Source organism: Lagopus leucura, unplaced genomic scaffold, assembly GCF_019238085.1.
Source record: "Lagopus leucura isolate 7727_CA_CO unplaced genomic scaffold, USGS_WTPT01 Super-Scaffold_806, whole genome shotgun sequence".
In the NCBI taxonomy this organism is placed as follows: Eukaryota; Metazoa; Chordata; class Aves; order Galliformes; family Phasianidae; genus Lagopus; species Lagopus leucura.
In genome coordinates, this window is record NW_024962260.1 from 8,379,601 (window position 1) to 8,401,001 (window position 21,401).

General features: G+C 42.6%; 1 protein-coding gene across 4 annotated transcripts in view; it reads right to left on the reverse strand.

The window, feature by feature from the left end:
• Positions 1–6,857: 6,857 nt before the first annotated feature.
• The window catches only part of ZDHHC8 (zinc finger DHHC-type palmitoyltransferase 8), an 88,259-nt gene continuing 73,715 nt past the window's right edge, over positions 6,858–21,401 (reverse strand). The window contains exons 6-12 of one of the 4 annotated variants that reach the window (XM_042865606.1): positions 19,350–19,441; positions 18,072–18,116; positions 17,614–17,746; positions 16,951–17,068; positions 16,141–16,250; positions 14,262–15,298; positions 6,858–12,833 (exon numbers count right to left, since the gene is read on the reverse strand). In XM_042865606.1, the coding sequence (XP_042721540.1) occupies positions 12,662–12,833; positions 14,262–15,298; positions 16,141–16,250; positions 16,951–17,068; positions 17,614–17,746; positions 18,072–18,116; positions 19,350–19,441 (1,707 nt within the window). In that variant the 3' untranslated portion in view covers positions 6,858–12,661. Of the gene's footprint in view, positions 12,834–14,261; positions 15,299–16,140; positions 16,251–16,950; positions 17,069–17,613; positions 17,747–18,071; positions 18,117–19,349; positions 19,465–21,401 lie in introns of all 4 variants that reach the window. The other 3 variants (XM_042865605.1, XM_042865608.1, XM_042865607.1) reach the window with 3 other exon arrangements.

A 21,401-nucleotide genomic window follows, 5' to 3' on the forward strand; every position in this document is an offset into this window, starting at 1 on the left:
AAAAATAAAAATAAAAATAAAAATAAAAATAAAAATAAAAATAAAAATCTCCCACCTGTGTGAACTGAAATCTCAAATCAAATCTTGGTTCAATCTTGGTGTTGTTACAGGAGCACTGATTGCACAAAATGTCCCAGATGAGGTCCAAATCCCCATTCCCACAGAGGGAATTCTGTCACCGGCTCACTGCAGGGCTGTGCTCAGCCACCAGCAAGGGAACTCACAGACCACTCCATGACCATAAGCAGCAATCAGAACTGTTTTCTCAGCAAAAAAAACCCACCACATTGCTGAGCACCTGGTCAATCTCACTGTGCTAGAAAAGAAAATGGATAATATGATTGCTTGCCTCAGTGCTGCATCTTGGATGTCACTCTTCTGTGATAACACCATCAGAAATCTCTGCAGATGCTCACACTGCAGTTCAGTTTTGGTTGCTTTAGGGACTATCATACTTAATTTATATGCGAAAGTCTTTTGAGATCATCTTTGAGAGTATTACTTTGCTCAATAAATCAAAAAATATTGTTTTTAATTTAAGTCTACCATTCTGTAAAGCCTGAAGTCAACCAGGCTGAAAAAAACACCTTGTTGCAGCAGTACCCATAGCTCAGACATACCGCCCTGCACTGCATTAGGAGCTGTTTCACTCCATGCTCTCGTTTGTGTTTGTTTTAATACTTGTATGACTACAATTCTAATCCCATTTCATTGTGTTGCGTTTCATCTGCGAGCAGAAAATCCCCCTAAGAGGATAACAACTACTGATGGTACGCACTAATGGAATTATCCTGTTAGTCCAACAGCAGCACGCTGGCGCTACTGACAGCTGCAGTGGCCATCCCACCTGTGTGAGATGCAGAGCTGCTCAGGTGCTGAGGGCCAGGGCTGTGCTGCTACCACAGAACCTCCAGAAGTCACAGAGCCGTCAGAACAGACGGCATGGATGCTGTCTGACAAACAATGTTGTTTCTCCTGGCAGGCAGCAAAACCTGATGGCGACAGCAGGAGCAACGGCAGCTCGGTGTGAGCCTCACTGTAGAAGGAGTACGAAGAACTCCTGTTTCCTGCACGGGACCCAGATCACTGCAGAGATGAGGCAGTGTTTGGATGTTTACCATTAGCTGTGTAGGTCTCTAGCTTACAGCTGGCAAGAAGAACTTAGGCACTTTCAGGCATTTTTTTTTTATAACAAAACCATTAGAGTAGTAAAAGGACATCTGACATGAAGAAAACGTGCTTTTGAAAAGCTTTTCCATGACCCCGATATGTTTGCTCACAATATATCATCTCACATGATACAAAATGCAGCTGTAAATTTATTAGCAGAAGAGGAGAGAGAGAAAAGGAAACATGAGGTCATTGGATCCAAATGCATTCAGACACACTGTGGGCTCACTGCTGGCCTTCGTGAAGGAAATACTGATGTCATCCTGGCTTGCTTCAGGCCCAGCAAAATTTAAATGATATGCTAGTTTAAACTATTGGGTTATAAAATGATGTCTACTTGAGCTCATTTAATACATGTTTTAGAGAGCAAGAAATACTGCTTTTAAGCATCATTGGTTTGTATGACTTGACAAGTTAAAAAAGAAGAAAAAGATCTGGAAGCTGTGTGCTATTGGCTTTCTGATCGTATCTGACTGCTCCACTGAAGACTTTAACACAACCACACAAGATCTGTGTTGGTTAAATACAACATAAAATCTAGGGAGATTCTGGCATGAAAGGAAGTCTACACAAATCCGTGCCAGATCTGATTCAGATCTTGACTTTAATCTCGGTATTGTGAGTCACGCACTCAAGGATCCTTCAGCTTTCTTTTGGCCACAAAAACGAGAGAGGAGCTCACTGAGGATGAAAGACTTGCCCTCCTCCACAGACACCCTCTCCATAAACATACTTAAAATGAGGCTTCACCTTATCTAGGGCAGAGAAAGTCAATCATGGAAGACTAACCCACTTCTTAACCTGGAGCTCACAGTCACCATCTCCCGGGCTGAAGCACATGGAAAGGAAATTTTTTAGCAGTGCTGGGTATCACTGGTAAAGAGAAGTATCTCAAATAGAGCCGTGAGCAGCTGACCAAGGCTGTGTCTCTCCTTTCTCCCTCAGTAAGCAGTAGGGCCATTTAAAACTAGAATGTTTGCATTTACCAAACATGAGCATGCAGAGTTACAAATCAAAAGCTGCACCAAAAATGTTATTTGTGAAAGACTAAAAAGAACATTTCTGAACTGGTAAACGAATTACACTAATACAATCTCTACCTCTTTCATTAAGGAAAGGCATCCAGTTCTGCCCCTGAAGTCATGCTCATAAAATGGAGGGTTTATTACAAAAATACTAACGCCGTGTTATCTACTGTAATGCTCTAATAAATAATGATGCATCATGCCAGAAGGGTCTCATTGGAAACAGATGGTCTAAGGAATGGAAACATAAGCAGAGTGTTTTACTGCAATCACTATCCAGGAAACAAACAGAGATTTGATACTATTGCCTCAAGAACAGCTCCCTCCCAACCCTTTTGTCTTAGCTATCAGTAAGCCTTGATTTTGCTAACAAACTGTCAGTGTCAGCAATAATGGCAGCACTCTGCTTGCAAACCATTTTAGGTGCTGAGATGCACAGCACTACACAATTCAGGGGATTTCTACTTTTAACAATCCATTCATATTTAACAAAAACTACAGAGGCAAAACTCCAGTATCCCCTTGTTCTTTCCTACCTCTGTCCAGAGCTGGTTCCCAGCATCCCTGTGTTCCTTCAGAACTATCACCCTAGGGATGAGCTCGACACAGGCTGTCTATACCCTGCTGTTCTTCTTTTGGAAGCAAGCTTTTACATGCAGCGTGTTCACATACAGGCCCCACTGAGGCTGTGTAGGGAAAAAAGTAGATGAAATAACTTTTAGATGAAGTGGTTCTATCTAACCACAGGTCTGGAGAACCCACATCCATGCCTTTCTCTGCTGGTGACATGGCAGCAGTAGCAGCTGCAGCCGGGAGCCATTCCCCCCAGCAGCAGCCCCGTGTCAGGCAGGGAGGCCCAGGCAAAGCAAAGCATTTGCTCAGAGCCATCTGCCATTAAGCACGCTGATCACCCTGATAAGGGATCGTGTACCTGATTGCCCCAAGCAACTCAGCTTTTTCCTGCCTACTTACTGAAGCAGGTGTACAGGATACAATACAATAATAATAATAATTAAAGTTGCTGAGCAGAATTACAGTAAAATTCGTATTCTCGGCATTGTGCCAATGCTTAAAAAAACTGCACTTGCAGGAGAAACCGTGACCTTATTATGCGTTCATTAGGCTTATACCTCCAGGGAGAATACCAGAGGAATGTTGCATTTGTCTTAATGACAGTATGTCTCAAGGCAAATGGGCGTAACGTACATCCGTGTGGCTGCTGTGACACAGACACAGCCCTTCCTCTGCTCACTGAGACGAGCACGACATCGGATGGAGCCAGGGCCATCTCCTGACAGTGTGGCCGAGAGCCAGCAGTTCCAAATAAGAGGAGTTAGTGCAGTTCATATTTGTTCAGGGTTTATTTTTACCTGAATGCAAAACACAAAAGTCAGTAATGAGTCACATCGGTTACAAGAGCTCAGCACCTGCAGCAGTGAAGCTGAATCCTGTGGCGCTATTTCAAACTTGACTAAGCGTAGTTGAGATCTGTCTGTCCTACAGCACGACAGCCCCACTCCCGCCCCAGATCTGCCACCTGGGAGCAGCACATATTGATGCTATTTCAGCTGAGGTGCTTGGTTCTCACTGAATCAAGGAGAAAATCATGGGGAGCATCTTCCTGTATTACAAGTAGTACTACACGTCGCTTTTCTGCCTCCTTCCCAGCACTAATAAGCACAAGACCTAATTATCCCCATTTATAAATAACTTTCTTCATCCTATCTCTGTCCAACAATGTTCTGGCAGACACCCTCAGCAGGAGATTTGAAATTATGTCCCTGCCAAAAGCTATTGCTGCTGATGAATCACAGCACACACAATTAAAAGGCTGTGCTTTTTATTATGTATATCCACACACACGCATAAAAATGTAAATATGTCCATGTGTGTGTGTGCAGTGACTTGGAAATTCTATCCAGTATTTGCCAAATACAGCCAGTGTCAGCAGAAGTAGCCATCTGGTTTCAAACTAAGGGTGTTTCTGACTGTCTTTGCTGGAATGACTTCACTTGGGGAATTCCTTGTCAGTGCACTGCTCTGGGATTTTTATGGTACAGGTGACAGACACGTGGCATTGTAGGACTGGTTGCTGTTTAAAATCAAAACGTGTTTTATATAAAGTCCCTCTCAGAGACAAATGCAGATTTGCCAAATTTGAATTTTTTTTGCCAAAAACTAATGGCTATCCTGCGAGGACAGATCTTCATTTGAACTTCCTCCTGCTGGCTTGTTTTCTGCCCCCAGTCTAATCCTTTAAAGGGCTCTGAAGATTTATGTTACTGCTCTGCCTCACAGCCCTGCCCTGGTCAAGGCCCTGCCTACATTATAACCTTCTGACATTCCAAAATATAATGATGGGAATCCATCTGGAGAAGAAGAAAAGAACTTCTATGTACTTAACAGCGTGCTGCCTGACCCGGCCAATCCTTCACGCTGATAGAGACTGGAGGAAACTTTTCTTGCCAGCAATAAAACCAGCTGCCCTTTGCTCTCTACTGACACTATCTGTTCTCTTTCATGTCAGCTGAAGCTATCTTGTCTCTTTTCCATTACCTCTTTTTCCAGCTCTCACTCTGTGTTCTGCACTATCAAAGAACACTGCAATGGCCTTACAGCTATTTTACTGTATTTCTGCTCAGTAACTTTAATTATTATTGTATTGTATCATGTACACCTGCTTCAATAAGCAGGCAGGAAAAAGCTGAGTTGCTTGAGGCAATCAAGTACATGACCCCTTAGAATGAGGACAGTGCTGTGTCAGGGTTATGAAGAGGTTTGGATTATAGGGAAATATGCAAGAAGTCAAGGGAATGATCAAGGCAGACATTTCTACCATATTTTTACTAAAACTACCCTTCAAAGTCAGCACTGAAGAGTAAGAAGACTGTCAGCAACACCAATCACACAAACACCCAAAATCTTCTTCCCAAGAACGTTCCTGAAATGATACTTTGAGGTTAAATCTGGCCCCCATCTGCCCTATTTCTCCCAGGTACTTGTGGGATGCAACTACTTGGCTCCAGCCGCACAGACTTCAGAACAATGGGATTTGTGCCTCTCACAAACACAACACATTTGTGAGGCTGGGGAGTCACATCCCCATCCAACACGGAGCAAAGAGGCACAGAAAGATGTGCAAGGTCAGCAGCAATTTGCAGTGGAGCCAGGAAATGGTGCCAAACTGCCCGGTGCCCATTCCTGCACCTGAAGTGCAGACTGTGCTTCCAAATGAACATCTAACTGCTGTGGCTCATCCTGCAGATCGCAGCTCAGTGCTGAGAAAGCACCAGCAAGACAGCAGCACAAAGTCACAATCCTAAAAGATTGTGGCCAACAGCACAGCAGCCCGTCTGCATGCTGTCACAGTGCATCTGGAAAGCTAGTCATAACCAACACCTACTTAGAAGTACTTAATTCCTTGGTTTTACACAGTACAGTGAAATGGCATCACAGGATCCTTCCAGCTCAGATCCATTCATGCAGGGGATGCAGGAAGAAACCATTGCCTAGGAGACACTTACCTGCACGTGATGGGAAAGGACAAGCCAGAAAGCAGGAAAGCACTGCTTTGGTGCTCCACTAGTACACCCACATCCCTCCTTGCTGGCTGCCACTCAAAAGCACATACATGAAGACATCAAGGTTCTGTTAGCAGGGAGAGAGGCTGCTTTAAAAATAGAGTTGGCCAAAAAATTGAATTGTGTTTAGGAAATACTGGTAAAGCTCAGCACTGCCCACACTGCTCAGATGCCATCCTCCTCAGGCCAGCATTTTATGATCAAATATTCTGTGAGGGTAGGACATGTCAGTCCTTTATATTCCCTGCAAATAAACGGTCACACTATTATATGAAATTCCACAGTAGAAAAAAAAGCATGTCTAAAGGGCAAACAGCATGGCAGCACAGCATTAAATAATTTGTATGAAAAAAAGCAAGATAAAGAATCCTTACAATCATGAGATGCATCTCTGCCTCAGAAGACACTTCTCTCTCCCCCTAGGTAAGATCCACTGTCTGAAGCCTTGCAAAACTTCCCATTCTGTATCTAGCCTGTATCAGGAAGACCGCATTCCTGTTGGGAGAAAAAAACACTTGGCAGGAAGGAACCATTTTGCCCATTTGAAAGAACCGGTGGATCAATGCCAGCGAGGCTGAAGGAGTCTTGCAGTCAGAGCTGGGTTTCCCAAGGCCACTCGTTTCAGGCAATTTCTGACAGTTCATCGGAGCTCTTAGCTGCCCCGTGGAAGACAGCCCACCCCCCACTTCAGCTCTCTTTTGCTGGGGTGCTCTCACAACTTCCCACAGACAGGCCCAGCTCCAGGAACGCCCAGCGTCACCATCTGCTGCTGATGCAGCCACGTGGCACGCAGTGAATACAGGGGCAGTGAATACAGCAGCAGGGCCTTCAGGTCCCACAGCCAAACTCGTATGTGGCTTCAGGAGAAAAAGCAGAATTCATCACACAGAGGGCAAATTCGTAACACAGTGAGTGCAGATATTCAAACAGGGGCACAGTGCCGGGGGGAAAGGAAAGCTCTCCGATGTTCTCCGCCTTCTCCAAGCTTCCATCGGTGCTTTCTCTTCTCCAAATATGCCTTAAATTAGTGGGCATACCTACCAGTCTTCCACAGCATGGAACATAACCACTGGCAGAAACACTGTTTTCAGTCTGTTTTATTTGCTAATGTTTTAATAAGTATTTTTGGTTTTGTATTTTGCTGCTGATACAACCATTTCTTTGTCTATCAACACAGATCAGTTCCATTTAAAATACACCAGATAGGGACACCTAGAACTAGTTTTACTGGAATATATATGTACAGTTATGTATACATTATATACACATAGGCATTATATATATATACATATATATATATACACATATATATAAGGCACTGTAAAATGTACCATCACTTCTCCGAGACTCTTTAATTTGCAGAAGTAGATCATATTTCTTCATATAATTTGAAATGTCTAACCAAGGAATCTTTCAAATGTTTCAGGGTTATACAGATATCAGCTATGAAATAAGCCTTAGTTTAAAATTCAAGTTATTGTGACAAGATGAACAAAACCTATTTTGACAGTAACTCTAATCCATTTATTATATAACTGCTTCTCTCTTAGAAGATAGATTCACCTGTATAAATAGTTCCCTTTGTCTCTCCTTATTATGTTCCAAAATGTGAACTGAAACTCATCCTGCAGAATGAAAAAAAAAAAAACAGTGATGGAGGATTGAATATAAACGTGGATAATTTATCCATTACTTAGAGAGAGGAAAGCCAAGACCTCTGTAAGCCAACATGTCTTTAAATAAAATGTACTAAAACAGTTCATGACCTTACATAAATCTGTTTGACTTAGTTAACATTAATGGAGCCTGCTGATTAAGTTTTTGGACATGCAGTAAGGTAACCTCTGCCTCTACAGCACGCAGATACGATTGGTATTTATAATGAACAAGTTCGAATGGGTTCTTGCTCAATATAATTAGTCTACATATGCAAATTACAGCATCAGAAATCCTGAAGCAGCTGCGGTTAGGAGTTTGGCAGTTGTGTGAATTATAAGCCAATCTTACACATCAAATGGACGTGTTTCCAAAGAACAGAAACAGATGACGACAGATAGATGAGAAGTCACACATCTTTGGGATGTATACATCCAGATATCCTGGATAGGACACTTTTTTCCACACTACTCTGTAGCAACAATTCCCAATTGTGCTGGACCGCAGGATTCCTATTTAGTCCCACAACTTCGACAACAGACACTGGGAGAAGCTTCACTTCGTGTTGCCCTGCACCACCCGCTGCGGCCCCACAAGCACGATCCATTGGTCACAACCAGGAGGCACTTTTTAGAAGGTTCTTATTTTCTACTCAAAGCACCTTGAAGATGAGCACCTGCAATCACTTGGTTTAATATTTTGACACCCATGGGTTCTGCACTGGAACTGGCCTGCCCAGTTCAGCTGTTTCAGTCCATGTTTTGCAGAAGCAGAAATGAACAGGGGCAGCACCCCACGAACCGACTCAGCACACGAGGCCGTGTCAGGCATAACGCACCAGGGACGCTGGACACTTTAAAGTACTGAAGTGACTCAAAGGTTTAAAAATATATATATGTATTACGAGAGCCACAAAAAAGGTTACAGACAGAGCTCCACAAAGCCTGCACGGATACATTCCAACAATTCAAGGTGGCAGAACAGGTGAAATACAGACCATAGAAACGGTTCAGCATTAGCTTTCCAGACTGTCAGGGACAGCAATCTTAACCTCATTTTCCCCACATAAAAATAAAAATTGTGTATATATATATATAAGACTATATATATATATATCTAGTCTGGACATAGATATAGTCCAAAGAAAACCACATTTCCACATTAGGCTTGTAGAGTAGGCATTCCCCGAGGAGCACCACGGTAACACCCACAGGGTGATCATCTCAGGCCAAGCTGATATGTCCTTATGCCTCGTTAGCAATTTCAGAATGGCAACTCAGCACAGTTCATTTGCTGCACATGGCTACTAACACAGCCCTTAGTGCAACCCTTAGAGCTTTGACCAAACTGCAATTACATCTGTTTTCATTTAAAAAAGAAAATGCAAACGTAAGATATTTGGGCAGGTCCTGCTATCACCTTTCTTTAAAATTCAAGACTTGAGGACTTCTTTAATGTGCTTACTTACAGACACAGCGCTCAGGCTGTTCTAATGGCCTCCAGGAAAAGATGCTGCCCTGAGGCTTTCTCCCCTGTTACCTTCAGGTTTTGTCTGCGTCCAGTTTTGACGTGGGGGCCAAATGCTGGTTGCATATCAGTGCAGTATTTGGCCCAAAGTCTTTGCTATTTAGACTTTCCTATGAGGTCAACAAACAAAGCAGTAAAAAAAGAAAATATTAAGGCTTCAAGTAAAAATATTTCCTCTCTCTCCCACCCACATAGTAAGGTACATTTAATTTCATAATGCTCAATATATTATACAATTAACAATACAGAGATCCAACTTTTCAACGCAGATTGCACTACAATGGAAACCTGGAGGCTAAATGGGAGTGTATGAACAGCTAATGAAATGCAATATGCAATGAACATTGATGCATAAGCTAAACAAAATCTATTGCTGTTTTTTTGTTGGTTTTTTTTTTTTTTTAAAGTAATACAATCCACAGCTAAAAATAAAAACACATTGAAAAGCTTTAAGACTTCTGAACATGAAATAAACATGACAAAATCAAGAAGCTACTTTATAATATGTATTAACTTGTGCTGGATTTTCGTAGCTGATCCCACCTACTGAAAATGAGCATCACTTACTTAGCTTCAGTGGAGCCACATCAGTTTACACCACCTGAAAGTTTGGCTGTAGAGTCTGTAAAAACTGAGGATTTGAGCGATAGAAGAATTTGGCTGCTAACCTGTGAACTGTTTGAAGAACAATATTTTAACAAGGGAAGAGATTCTGCTCCTAAATCAGATGCAGTAAGTAGGTCCCCTGCAATGGAGCTATGGACACTGGTGCTTACATTTATGAGAACGGCTGTAGGTTCAGTGCCTTGGCTGGGGAGGAGGCTGGACTTGCTGCATGCAATCTCCTGTTAACAGTTCTGCTCAGCTTATTCTGCCAGAAGATCTGAATGATGCTATAAGCACTGAATTATATGCAAACCTCAAAAGGAAAAAAAAAAAAAAAGAACCAGAAGAAGAAAAAAAGACTTTGGTACCATTGTAAACCTGTTACCATATCCAATGTGTCTTAATTGTGGCTAAAACTACTCACAAAATACATAATCCTTACATCTGAGCCTGTAATGACACAGTGCAGCCATCCTTTCCTCTCTTGCCCTTTCCTTCAGAAAGAACCCTGGATATTAGTGCTTTATACGTACATCACTTCAGTCCTACTGTTCAGTCCTACTGAGAGATTCTTCTCTCTTGACCTGCAGTTAATTTCAGAGGCTCTTTGGCCCTTCAAGATCCTCAGTAGCGTTTTCTTTTACAAATGCAGGAGAAATGATCAGAGTGGAGCATCACTGGGATGCAAATCTCAAATACAACACTGGTGCAGATTCTCAGCTTAGCTTGCATGTATTTCATGCACATATTCATAGATACATGATAATATGTGCCCTCATCTAGATGGTGAGCCCAAATTCTGTGTCACCATCCCTTACATGTGGCAGACATGACATTTAACAAACAGGTAAGTCTCATGTTATTCTGTGCACCAGAGTGAATTCCAGCCCTTGAGGAAGTCCTGCACCTTCCAGAGGAGCTAACATCAGGGTAGAATTGCAGGTCAGTAACAGTTAAAGATGGCAGAGCATAGCCCCTCGGTCCTGCAGCTCCACCTCGAACAGAACCTTCTCTCATCATGTGTCCGAATAAGGTCTGGCTGTCTTCAGTCTGTAGTCTCCAGTATTCTGCCTTGGAAGACTACTCCCTTTCTCTTTCCCTATCGTCTTGACTCCTCCTTCTAAATGTAGACTGGCCACTGGCTACTGGGAACAACTCTGGTTTGCCTTTGGTTTTACCTACATGAGTATCTCATATGAGTACCTCATAACTTTGGCCTATTTCAGCTGCTCTGCTTTCTCAATTTCTCCCTTCAGACAATATAGAGCTTTACACATAATTATGTTTTCCTCTCCAAAATCATGCGATACAAAAGGAACATGTAGTAACTCTGTATTGCAGTAGATGTCAACATTTATCACATCAAAAGATCAATTTTAACCAGGCAAAACTGAGGTCAATATTTGCCTTCTGGAATAATTAATCTCGACATAGATGAACACAAGTAAAATGTTATCGACACATCCTGAATTGCTACCAATTAGCTGGAGAGTTCTCCATTATAGTCAAGGATTGGAAATGATTTAACCCCCTTGAAACCAATATCTTGAAAAACAAGGAATTTAGCTCTCTAGTCAAAACTATTTACCAGGAGAATGAGGTGAAAAGTCGAGGTTTCATATGCTGACTGGCTCAGTGATAAATAATGATTTTTACTGACTTTGGCAACAGTCACTCAGGATATTTTTAACAGAACGCACACTCTGGCTGCTTAGCATTGGTCTGGACCTCCGTACAAATGAGAAGGAGATCAGGAACGGAAAGAAAAAAAAAAGGAAATAAATATTTGTCCCAAAATTAGAGTTACCAGAGTTCTGATTTCTGAGACAAAAAATGGCGTAACCCTTTCTTGGGTTTTCTGTTTGTTTTTAAACAGCAAAGTTGTCTTTGAATGCAACAAAGCAAATGTAGTTTTCTGGAGACAGGGAAAGGAAACCTCAGAATGTTAAATATTTTGATTGATATTATTTTAAAAAGTTGTTCCCCAAGGGAAAGAAAATTCAAAAACCAAACAGAAAAATCCTTTGTCTTACAGTACTGAAGACCAGAGGGAATGTGCTAGTCATCAGGCAGACACCAAATTTATATCCTATAGACTTACGCTTGGCTCAGTTACACACACTGTAAATTCAACAGCTCATGCTAACCCTGCTGCAGGACTGCACAGGGCACCAGGCAGGGCAGTAAGCACCTTACTGCCTGGATCCAACAGGCAAGAGGGAGGGTGCAGGGAAAGCAGCTGATGACTGTTAAGAACTTGTTCCCATCTGAACACTTCCTTTCGTGTCCACATGGATTTTATTTCTGAGTCAGAGAAGCCTTTAAAAAACAGGGATGAGAGGTGAGAGTGGAAGATCCTCACTGGTGGTGCAGTCCTTTCCCATCAGACAGACACATGGGTGCACACACGTTTTTTTCATACGTAGGAAGGCGAACAGCAGACTGGAGAAGCTGCTGTTGCCTTTTCTCCTGCACCCAGCTGGGACTGAGGAGCAGGGAGCCTTTGGAAGATGACACAGCGTTTGTAGTGCAGGGTGCCCTGCCACGCTCCTGCCTAGCAGAACCTGACCTGCAATGCCTGGGAGATGCAGGGCAGCTCTCACACCTGCAGACTGCCTGGCACAGGGAGCACCCTTTCCTCGCCAGCAGAAAAGCAGCAGCTGGACCTCTGACTCCTGCTGGACCCACGGCTGGCCAGAAGAACTGGGAAGGGGCACAGGAAAGCAAAACGATCCTGGACTGACCATTTTTTCACTGCACTACTGGTATGCAATGTTGGACAGACAGACGCACAATGGCTTTAGCACTCTCTTGCATAAAAAAATCCGCTCTGTGGTTGGGGTGGTAGGTGGCAGCCAGCTCCTGTCTGTTGATTAAGACGAATCTGATGGACTGTACAATTTTACTCCGTCAAGAATAAGGCTGCAGCTGTTTATTTGGCCAAAAGATAGAGATGAAAACAGAATGAATCCAAAACAATAAAAGGAGAGTGGCCAGCTGCTGCTGCTCCTTCTTTGTTGTTAATTGAGTCTTCACAGTGCTCCTAGCTTCATGGCTGGCTGAGTGGATGGCTCTTTGTTTTCATTTAATTTTATTTTACACTGAAATTTCATAGGTTGTTCCACCAACTCCAGACACCTTCTTAACATTTGAGTGTCTAGCAGGGCTGACAGGTGTTCCTTGGGAACTTGACGTTGAGCCTAGCCTAGATATTCCTTTTGGCTGTCCATTTATTTTACTGTGCGGTGTCTTCATCTGTATATCATCCCTGCACCAAAAGAAATACCAGGACATAATGTTAGTGAGCAAAGTGTGATAACGGAATGGCTTTATTCAGGATGAACAACAACTGCTGTTAGACTGAGTCCCACTGATGCAAAATATTTGAACATGAAAGTTGGTTGAAGCCAATGCACAAGATGAGAAGCCACTGAAATGAGAGAATTCACTTGGCCATTAGATGAGTGGATCAGACTGCAGTAATATTTGTTAAAATGCTCATTTAATCACTCACTTAGATGCTTTGTTGAACTGAACTAATTGCAAAGTATCTGCAGGAAAGTTTAAATCTTTCCACTGCTGACTTTAACCCAAACCATGCTTACTTACAATTAGAAACACAATGCTCTGAAAAAACACTTTCTAGATAAATATTCAAAGTTAAACAAAATTATCTTGCTCATCTCTGAAAGACATACAAAAACTGGAGCATAGAACTTCTTAATCATAGAAGACACAAACTGAATCAAGTCAGGAAGCACATTATGATGCCCGTAATTAAAAACCATAGTCCTGATCAACTCTTGGAAATGATTTCCTTTCTTATGACCTACTGCCAGGGTGAAGCAACAACAGGCTTTTCTCAGAAGACCTTTTAAAGGTCTGCATCAAAACATAGCATGTCTCATCGCCAGGACTCACCAAGTGATGGGATAAAAGACTTCATGTATGTTCTGGAAGTCCCAACAATGAGAAACCTGGGACATTAACTAGAAGACAGCATAGTGCAGTAACTGCCAGGTGCAAAGAAAGCCTAAATATTTCCAATTAGCCTTCCAGGCCCCACACTGCAGCCTCAGCAGGGTCATGTGGCTCTTTTCAGACTTTCCATTGCAAAGTCAAGTCTCCAGAAGGAAGAGAAAGGTAAGTGCATGCAGAAGCTGCAGCTGAAGATATTGCTAAGATGCCACTTCTAACGATAAGGAAGAACACGATGAGATGGCCTCTGCTTTCATCACTGCTTCTGTACTACAGGACATGCAGCACAGCTGAACACACAGCTCTCTATGCCAAGCACAGCTTCCAGGATCTGTACGTGCCGTGATCCTGTTAGTGCCTCTGTGCCCAGACAAAGGTGGGGTCCAGCCTCTCTTTAGGCCATGCACTACAACAGCTTCACCCTTTCATGTGTAACAGGAAGGATAATTTGGCCTGCGTCTTGCAAATAATTATCAAGTCCGCCTTAGATATTAAATCACAATGAATTTCACAGCTTCATTGACCACCTGCAGTTCACGTTATAGCAAACATGCAAATATTTTGTCATTTCTGCTCTGCGCTGTCACAGAACAGAAGAGCACCTAAAAATATGCCACCTTTGTTGGCCTACAATGAACACGTAACCAGGGCCGTGCCTCCAGGGAGGCATCTCACAAACAGCCTCTCATTTCTAAGCAGCACCATAAGCAGTACATACCTTTGTGCTCCCACTGATTGCACCTCTGTAATTTCCACAGTGTTTACAAAGGAGACAGACTTTGGGCCTCCATAAGAGGGTGACCTAGGCATTCCTGTGGGGGACGATGGGACCTGGTGGCCTGGTGATTTGTAGGAGCCATTGCTCACCCTGCCTTGTAGTGCTTGGTGCGTCTGGACATTGTTATTGGCTAAATCAGCTTGCAGAGAGGTTGTGGAAGTCCTTGGAGCTCTTGTCATTGCACTTGAGAGCGAAGACACTGAGGACTGCAGTATAGGGTTCCTTGTGCTAAAACTGGCAGCAGCCATCAGATTGTCTCTAGATCCATATCTCATCGCCATGCTGCGTGGGTCTTCAGAGAGCGTGCTGACTTGCTGAAGGCTGTAAGAGCTAGGGGTGTCATAGACACCTGAGTCTGCAAACACGGAATCAGGGTGCGAGTGGAGGAGCTTCTCTCTCTCTTCCATCTCTTTCCTTTCCTGAATGGATGCCATAATGGTTTTGGAGAGGTTGTCATAGCGGACTGGAGAGGGGTCTCGCTGATGTGGAGCTGGGCCCCCCAGCACTGGGCTGAAGCTCTGAGGTGGTTGGCGTTGCAGCTCGCTCCCCCGTAGATGGCACATTTTGGCTGATAAATATGGTGAGTGGTACCCGACAGAGCTGACTGCAGAATGGGCAACGCACTTCCTCCCCGAGGGTGACATGGGGTTTAGCAAACTGTCATATGAAAGACTCCCATTTCTGTTCGACAGGGAATTGGGAGAAAAGATGCTTTTGTAAGGAGTGGAAGCCGCCCCTTCAGACTTCATTGGATGAAGGGGCACTTTGTCTGTCCCTCTCCTGCCAGCAGATTTCAGGCTCAGAGATCGTGAATTGATAGCAAAGGAATCTATCTGGAGTGGGGAAGACTGATAGGTCTTGTGAAGGGAGCTCTTGCGGTAGCTTGGGATGTCCAGGCTGGGTTCGGACTGGTAATCAAGGCTCCTGCCATCCTCTTCTATCAGAGCCCCCTGGCTGTGTCCCTCCTGCAGGGTGATCTAAAACAGAGGTGAATATGAGAAACAAAAGCCTATAATAGACACGTGCAGATCTGCTCTCCGTGGGACTGCACAGGAAGAAAAAAAGTTGGACATCTTCTCTCAGACTCACAGCCTACGACAAAAGTTCATAAGGTTCATTATGAGGAATCTGACTCCTCAGCACGTGGACAGCCCCTCAGAATCAAGGAGTCAGTCACAGTAACTGCTAAGTAATATGGACTAATTAGTACATCAATGCATGAGCACAATGAGATAACTTCTAAACTGAAACTCTGTTAAGGTAAATGAGATTGTAATCTGGTAATAATGCCCTTGGAAAAGCACTCTGCTTCAATCTTTCCACAAATAGCTCTTGAGTTGAGTGATGTCTGGTTCTGAGTGCTGAGTCAGACATCCTTTGGGCTTCATTTCAGCACACTGGGGACCAGCACACTCTTATTCACTTTACTCAAGATATAAATATTCAACAATTCTGAAGATCAGGTCACAGGTCTTCAAAATCAAGCATCTAAAATTAATCAGAGTAGAGAGGCTCCCTCCCACCATTTAGACAACAAGATAATTTACCTCAGAGAAGGAAGCACAGGCCAGTATTTATTTATCTGCATTGAAAACAGCAGGACAGATGCAACAAGCTCAACAAAGCAATGCTGCAAAAGTGGACATGTTTTCATAAGAAGCACTGTGAAAATCTACACTGTTGCACAATGATGCCAAATGTTGCTGTTTGTTTTCACACTGTGACATTCACAAGACCCCTGCAACGAATTTTTCCTCAGCCTTAAGTTGTCCAGAATTAACTGGGAACAGATTGTGACAGGCTACTGCAGCTCACTCACCTGCTCAGCAGCAGCATGGTAGTGGACTTTGGGATTGTTGCTGAAAGCTGGCCGGTACTTGTACATGGCAGGTGTGGGAGGGCTGATCAACTTGGGTGAAAGGCCACTTTCTGGATAAGAAATAAAACACAGACATTATATTGGAACGTGTGGACAGCATTCCTAAGCTCTTGCTATCTTTGCTTCTCTGCAAACTCAGCTCCATTCCACACAGAATGGAACTTCTGCTATTTTTGTGATGAATTCCACCAAAATCATCAGGGCCCCATGTGGAAATAACAGTGCCCATGTCCAGAGCAATAATCTAAAGAGAAGAAGAAAAGGTATGCTATACAAAGTGGTGTGACATATTTTGGTGAGTAGCATTTTTGCTGTATTTCAAATTACTGGTTATTTGGGATCAATTCAGCAAATAGTTTTGTCTGAAGAAGGGAGATTTCTTAAACAGTCTCAAAGCTTTAATCTTTTCAAAAATGAAATATTTGTTTCTTATGACTAAGCATTTTATGCTAATATTTTTGATTCCCTACTTCAAAATGACATTTTTCATTGTTAAACTGATAAAAACTTAAGAGGGGGTTTAAAAGAGTTTAAAAACTGCAAAACTGAAATACCCAGCTTAGACTTAGAATGAAATACTTCAAGTTTTCTTTCCCCTTTCTGCTGTTTATTCCTCTAACTCACAGCTCTTGTAAAAACAAAACCCTTCACCCAGATCCCCTCAGTGTTCTGAAAGAATAGTATAATATTTTAAAGAGGGTAAAATATTTTCATATTATTAAAAATAAAACACTGATCACGCAACTGTACCTTCACTGGTCCCCAGCTGCCCTTTTAACTCAGAGTATTTGCTTTGATCTCCTTTGGGTGGGAGCGGTGGTTGCACATCCATACCTTTCTCCTCCAGACCTTCCAGGCTGATTTTGGACTGCAAATGACCAACGAATCAATTACTGCCCACAACAGAAACACAAAAAAAGCCCCACAAGAAGAAAGAAAGAAAAAAAGGAAAGAGAAGAGTGAAGAATTCAAATTCAGAACTCAACAAGTTCTGAAACACAACTTCTGTGGTCCTTTCACTGGACCAGAAACCTTCCCGTCATCTGGAAGCTCTTAACTTTCCTCAAAGTACAACAGCCAATCTGGTGGTTCAAGGGTTCTCACAGTATGAGTTAGTTAAAATTAATTCACACAGAGAGGTGGAAATTCTTGGGACAAAATATAATGAACTACTGCAAAGAACGACCTCTTTCAAAAGATGCCGGGAGGTCTGATAATAGATTAAGAACTGCTGTTACTGAACCTGGGTTACTTTTAGAAGATGAAGTACGAGACAAGGACTCAATCACCACTGGTGAGACACATCTGAGAGACGTGTCCTCTCAAGGAGATTTTCTACGACAAAGTTATTTCCAGGCTTTGGTTCCATAAAGCCCAGGATGTGCTCCTCAGAAGTGCCTAAAGACATCTCACCTTGCTCCGGTTGAGGTTGGCTTGGATCCCATTGTCGCTGATCTTCACTGTGATCTGTCGTTCAGATAAATCAGGTCTGAGGAAAGGAGGCTTCACGCTCACAGCCAGCTTCTTCTTGGGCTCAACTATGTACCTGGTTAATTGTTCAATAGTTATCATTAAAATAAACTATAGCCTAAAAATTAGACATAGAGACAAGACAATCTTCCTACTTGAGGCATGATTAAAGGATGTGATAGAATCTACATAAGTAAGCTCCATTTATTTCAGTGGAAGTCAGCCCAAGTAATAATTAAAAAGCAATAAAAAGATCATTGAGGTTTTTAGTGAGCAAAAGGAGAGGATGTATTAAAAAAAAAAAAAAAGTAATTTTGGAAGCACTGATACACAAGAGCACAAATCATGAGAAGAGAGAAGGAGAGGCCTACCACCAAAGGAAGCAAGTTACTAGATCTTACCTAGTTATCATGAAACAGCTTCCCTGCAGTGGAAGGTGGAGGAGACTGGGGGAATAAGACCCAGCGAGTGGGGAATTAATGTGGAGAAGATGTGCTGTCAATTATAGCATATCACATGGTGACTTGCTTCTGTAGTGTGTTTAGAGTGTTAACATGAATGGAAGTAAAAGAAACAGGCCTGTAGCAAGCAACAAATCTAAAGGGAAATGGATGATTTTAGATACTTAATTACTTTCCAGTAGACTGTGACTCTGTAAGTGCAATTTGGCAATGGCTGTACTACACATAAGCAGCACAGTGCACAAGCTTTCTCTGTTTCATCCACTAAAAAGGACATTCTAGCACTAAATGGCTCAGTGTCTTTCAGTATACAGGACAATTTGAACAGGTCTTCGCAAAACACAAAACATGGCTTGCTAAAAGTGAGAATAGCAGTGGTGATGTTGCTCACACACCTCTCTTAACCAGAGTATCTCCCAGCTTCTAAAGTCCAGCTTAAAACATCTTGACCTGATTTTTAAGTTTTGGCTATTCCACTGTCTCCATTTTAATAAAAGTAACAGATTTGTAGAAGTTATTTGTTCTACAGCAAATTAAAAAAAGAAAAAAAATAGCAGAAAAAAAGAGCAGTACTGAGGTCTGGGATTGCTCAGCATCATGAAAAAGGCCCAAATAAATCTTCTGGTTGTGATATTATTAGCGTGTACACAGACTAGACAGCTCAGAATCTAGGATATTTATACTCCATCTGATCTACTGCATTAAAATCCCCATTTCAGAATGTGAAGGGATAAATCAATTTCTGCAAAAATAGAAAGCCATAAACAAAATCCTTGGTTCTACAATGTAGACCCGGTTGAAAATCTGTTTTATGATAATTAAAGTGACAGTGGGATTGAAAACCAGATGCCCTAAATCAGATTCAAGTCTCAAGAGGAAATGTTGATTTTAGAGAACTTCTTTGCATCCAGTAGGCTAGGATCCCTCACCAATACTTGGACATTGACTGTGCAGTACAAAAAGTCATGCTGGAAGTGTGGTAACATATTGAAAGTTAATACTGAAAGTCACTAGATGAACAAGTTGGTGAGACAAGGCTATCAGCTCTTGATTTAAGCTGACTCAGTTATTCCAGATACCTATTTCTGGCATGAGGATTACGAATTATATGAAGAAAGCAATTGCTTGGGCAGGTTACAGCTATGCAACAGCGAAGCTGCTACCACAGCTACCTCTTTCCCAGCAACTTCTCCACCTCCCTTACTCCCTTCTTCTTACCTGGGAGCCAAAGGACTGCAGAGCACGTGTTCCACATTTCCACAGCATCCTCGGGTAAAAGGATTCACTCCCCCTCGAAATTTACCTGTCACCTGGAAACATATTCGGGTCAGTGCTCAAATTCTGGTTTCGTAAATCATTGCCCAACCCTTAGAAAGGCCAGGACAAGTGTGCCTTGTGCTAACAATACTGTCTTGCCTAAACAGGAGACCGCTGTTCTTTGAATGCTGCACATTTCCCCCCTGCTCTAACACACCCCTCCACCAGCTTCCACACACACCAGTCAAGGGTCTTTCCCACGAGCACCATGAGCTCAATAGGAGTGCATTTTAAAGCTGCCACGTTCACCTCTCCATGCTGTTCTTGCATGAGTTGTGCCTGCAAACATCCTGTATTGGTCTCTTTCCTTCCCTCCACTTCCCTACCCTGCTAAGTCCCCTCCAAACAAAAAGGAATGACAGTTCTTAATGCCGGATGAGATCAGTGGTTCTTCCAAATCATCCTCTTCCTCCTGGCAGCATGAACCACTGTCTCATGGGGGAGGGTGCCAGGAACTCCCCAGTGATTACCGTGCTTACTTGGAAATTAGCTACTTTAATAAAAGTCAAGTCTTATTAGTCTGGCAGGATGTAGTCAAAGCTTCAGAAACATTATAAAGGGTTTGTACTTAGCAGGCAGATACTTGAAAGTAACCATATGGGGATAAATACCAATAAAGCCAGAGAGATTAATAGTGGTTGCCAATAAAAGCATTACGTTGCTTTTTGCAAGTAATGCATTTTAATCAACTCACAGTTCTGATCTAACACCGAGTTTAAAGAGTACCAGAAATACTTTAATTACTTGCACATAAAATAACAATGATTAAATGATTTTGCAATATATTATGCTGGCCTATTTGATATTACATAAAACTCTTTAAAGGCTGGAAGTTCTGAATGTTGGAAGAGTAACCTGATGACTAAAGCATGGACCTGCACATCTGGCACATCCGCATTCATTCTTGGGCTTAAGCTAACTAGCTGCCAGATGCTGCCAAAGCACTTCATATCTCTGTTCAGCTTCTCAGACACAACATGAAAATAAAATTTCTCTACCTCACAAATCACATTAGTAATTATAGCAATTTGGTTTCCAAAGTAGAAGGGCTGCTCTGAAAGTAATGACTCCTATTTTATGATGTTGGCCCATGACATCAGAGGCGGCTGCTGGTGGCATGGCAGCAGAGGTTGAAGCTTCCCACCAACATCCTGCTATGTTTTGTTGCTGTGTGACAGATGGCAGCAGGGCGGCACTCTGACAGAATGGCATCTGACATGGGAGTGTGTATGGAGCACAGGTGTGTCACTGGGTGCTCCATGTGGAAAGAACTGCACCTATCGGCATTCATCGATGCTTGCTGAATGGTGATGGAGGCCAAGCAGTGGCTGTGAGCTCAGTGAGGGCTGGGTGGTGAATTTCAGCAGGGGTGATAATGGGTCATCTCCACTGGTGCAGACTTTTATAAGTGCAGCATATAGATTCTTGATCACTGCAGGCTAAGCACACAGCTAATCTTCATGACTGTACTGAAAGAGTATTTTTGTGGCTGAGAATTTGGTAGAGCAAGTGATGTCATTGTGATCTTTGTATTTGTTGCAGTTTCCGTGGAAATAAATAGGAGGCATTACTTTCAGAACGGCCAACACAGTTTGAGATACAGATAGAAAGCAGCCTCAGAAGGAGAGGTATTTATTTACTCTATCCAGAAACTAAAAATACCAGGCTATGAGCAGATGTTGGTTATTTTGGTTCCATAAAATACTTCCAGAGGTATTCACAAGAACTGTGTTCAGCCACCAGGCACTCCGAAATCACAATCTGTTTTCTATGAATGCTCAAAACCTATGAGCTCTGGAATGAATGGACAGCAAGAATGCACAGTAAAACACAGCAGTCTGCACTGCTGGCCTACAAAAATGTCATGGGAAAAGGGGATGTGTGCTGAGCGTACTGTAACTGGAGCCTTGACTGCAGATAACTAATAATGTCAGAAAAGAAAATCAATACTGA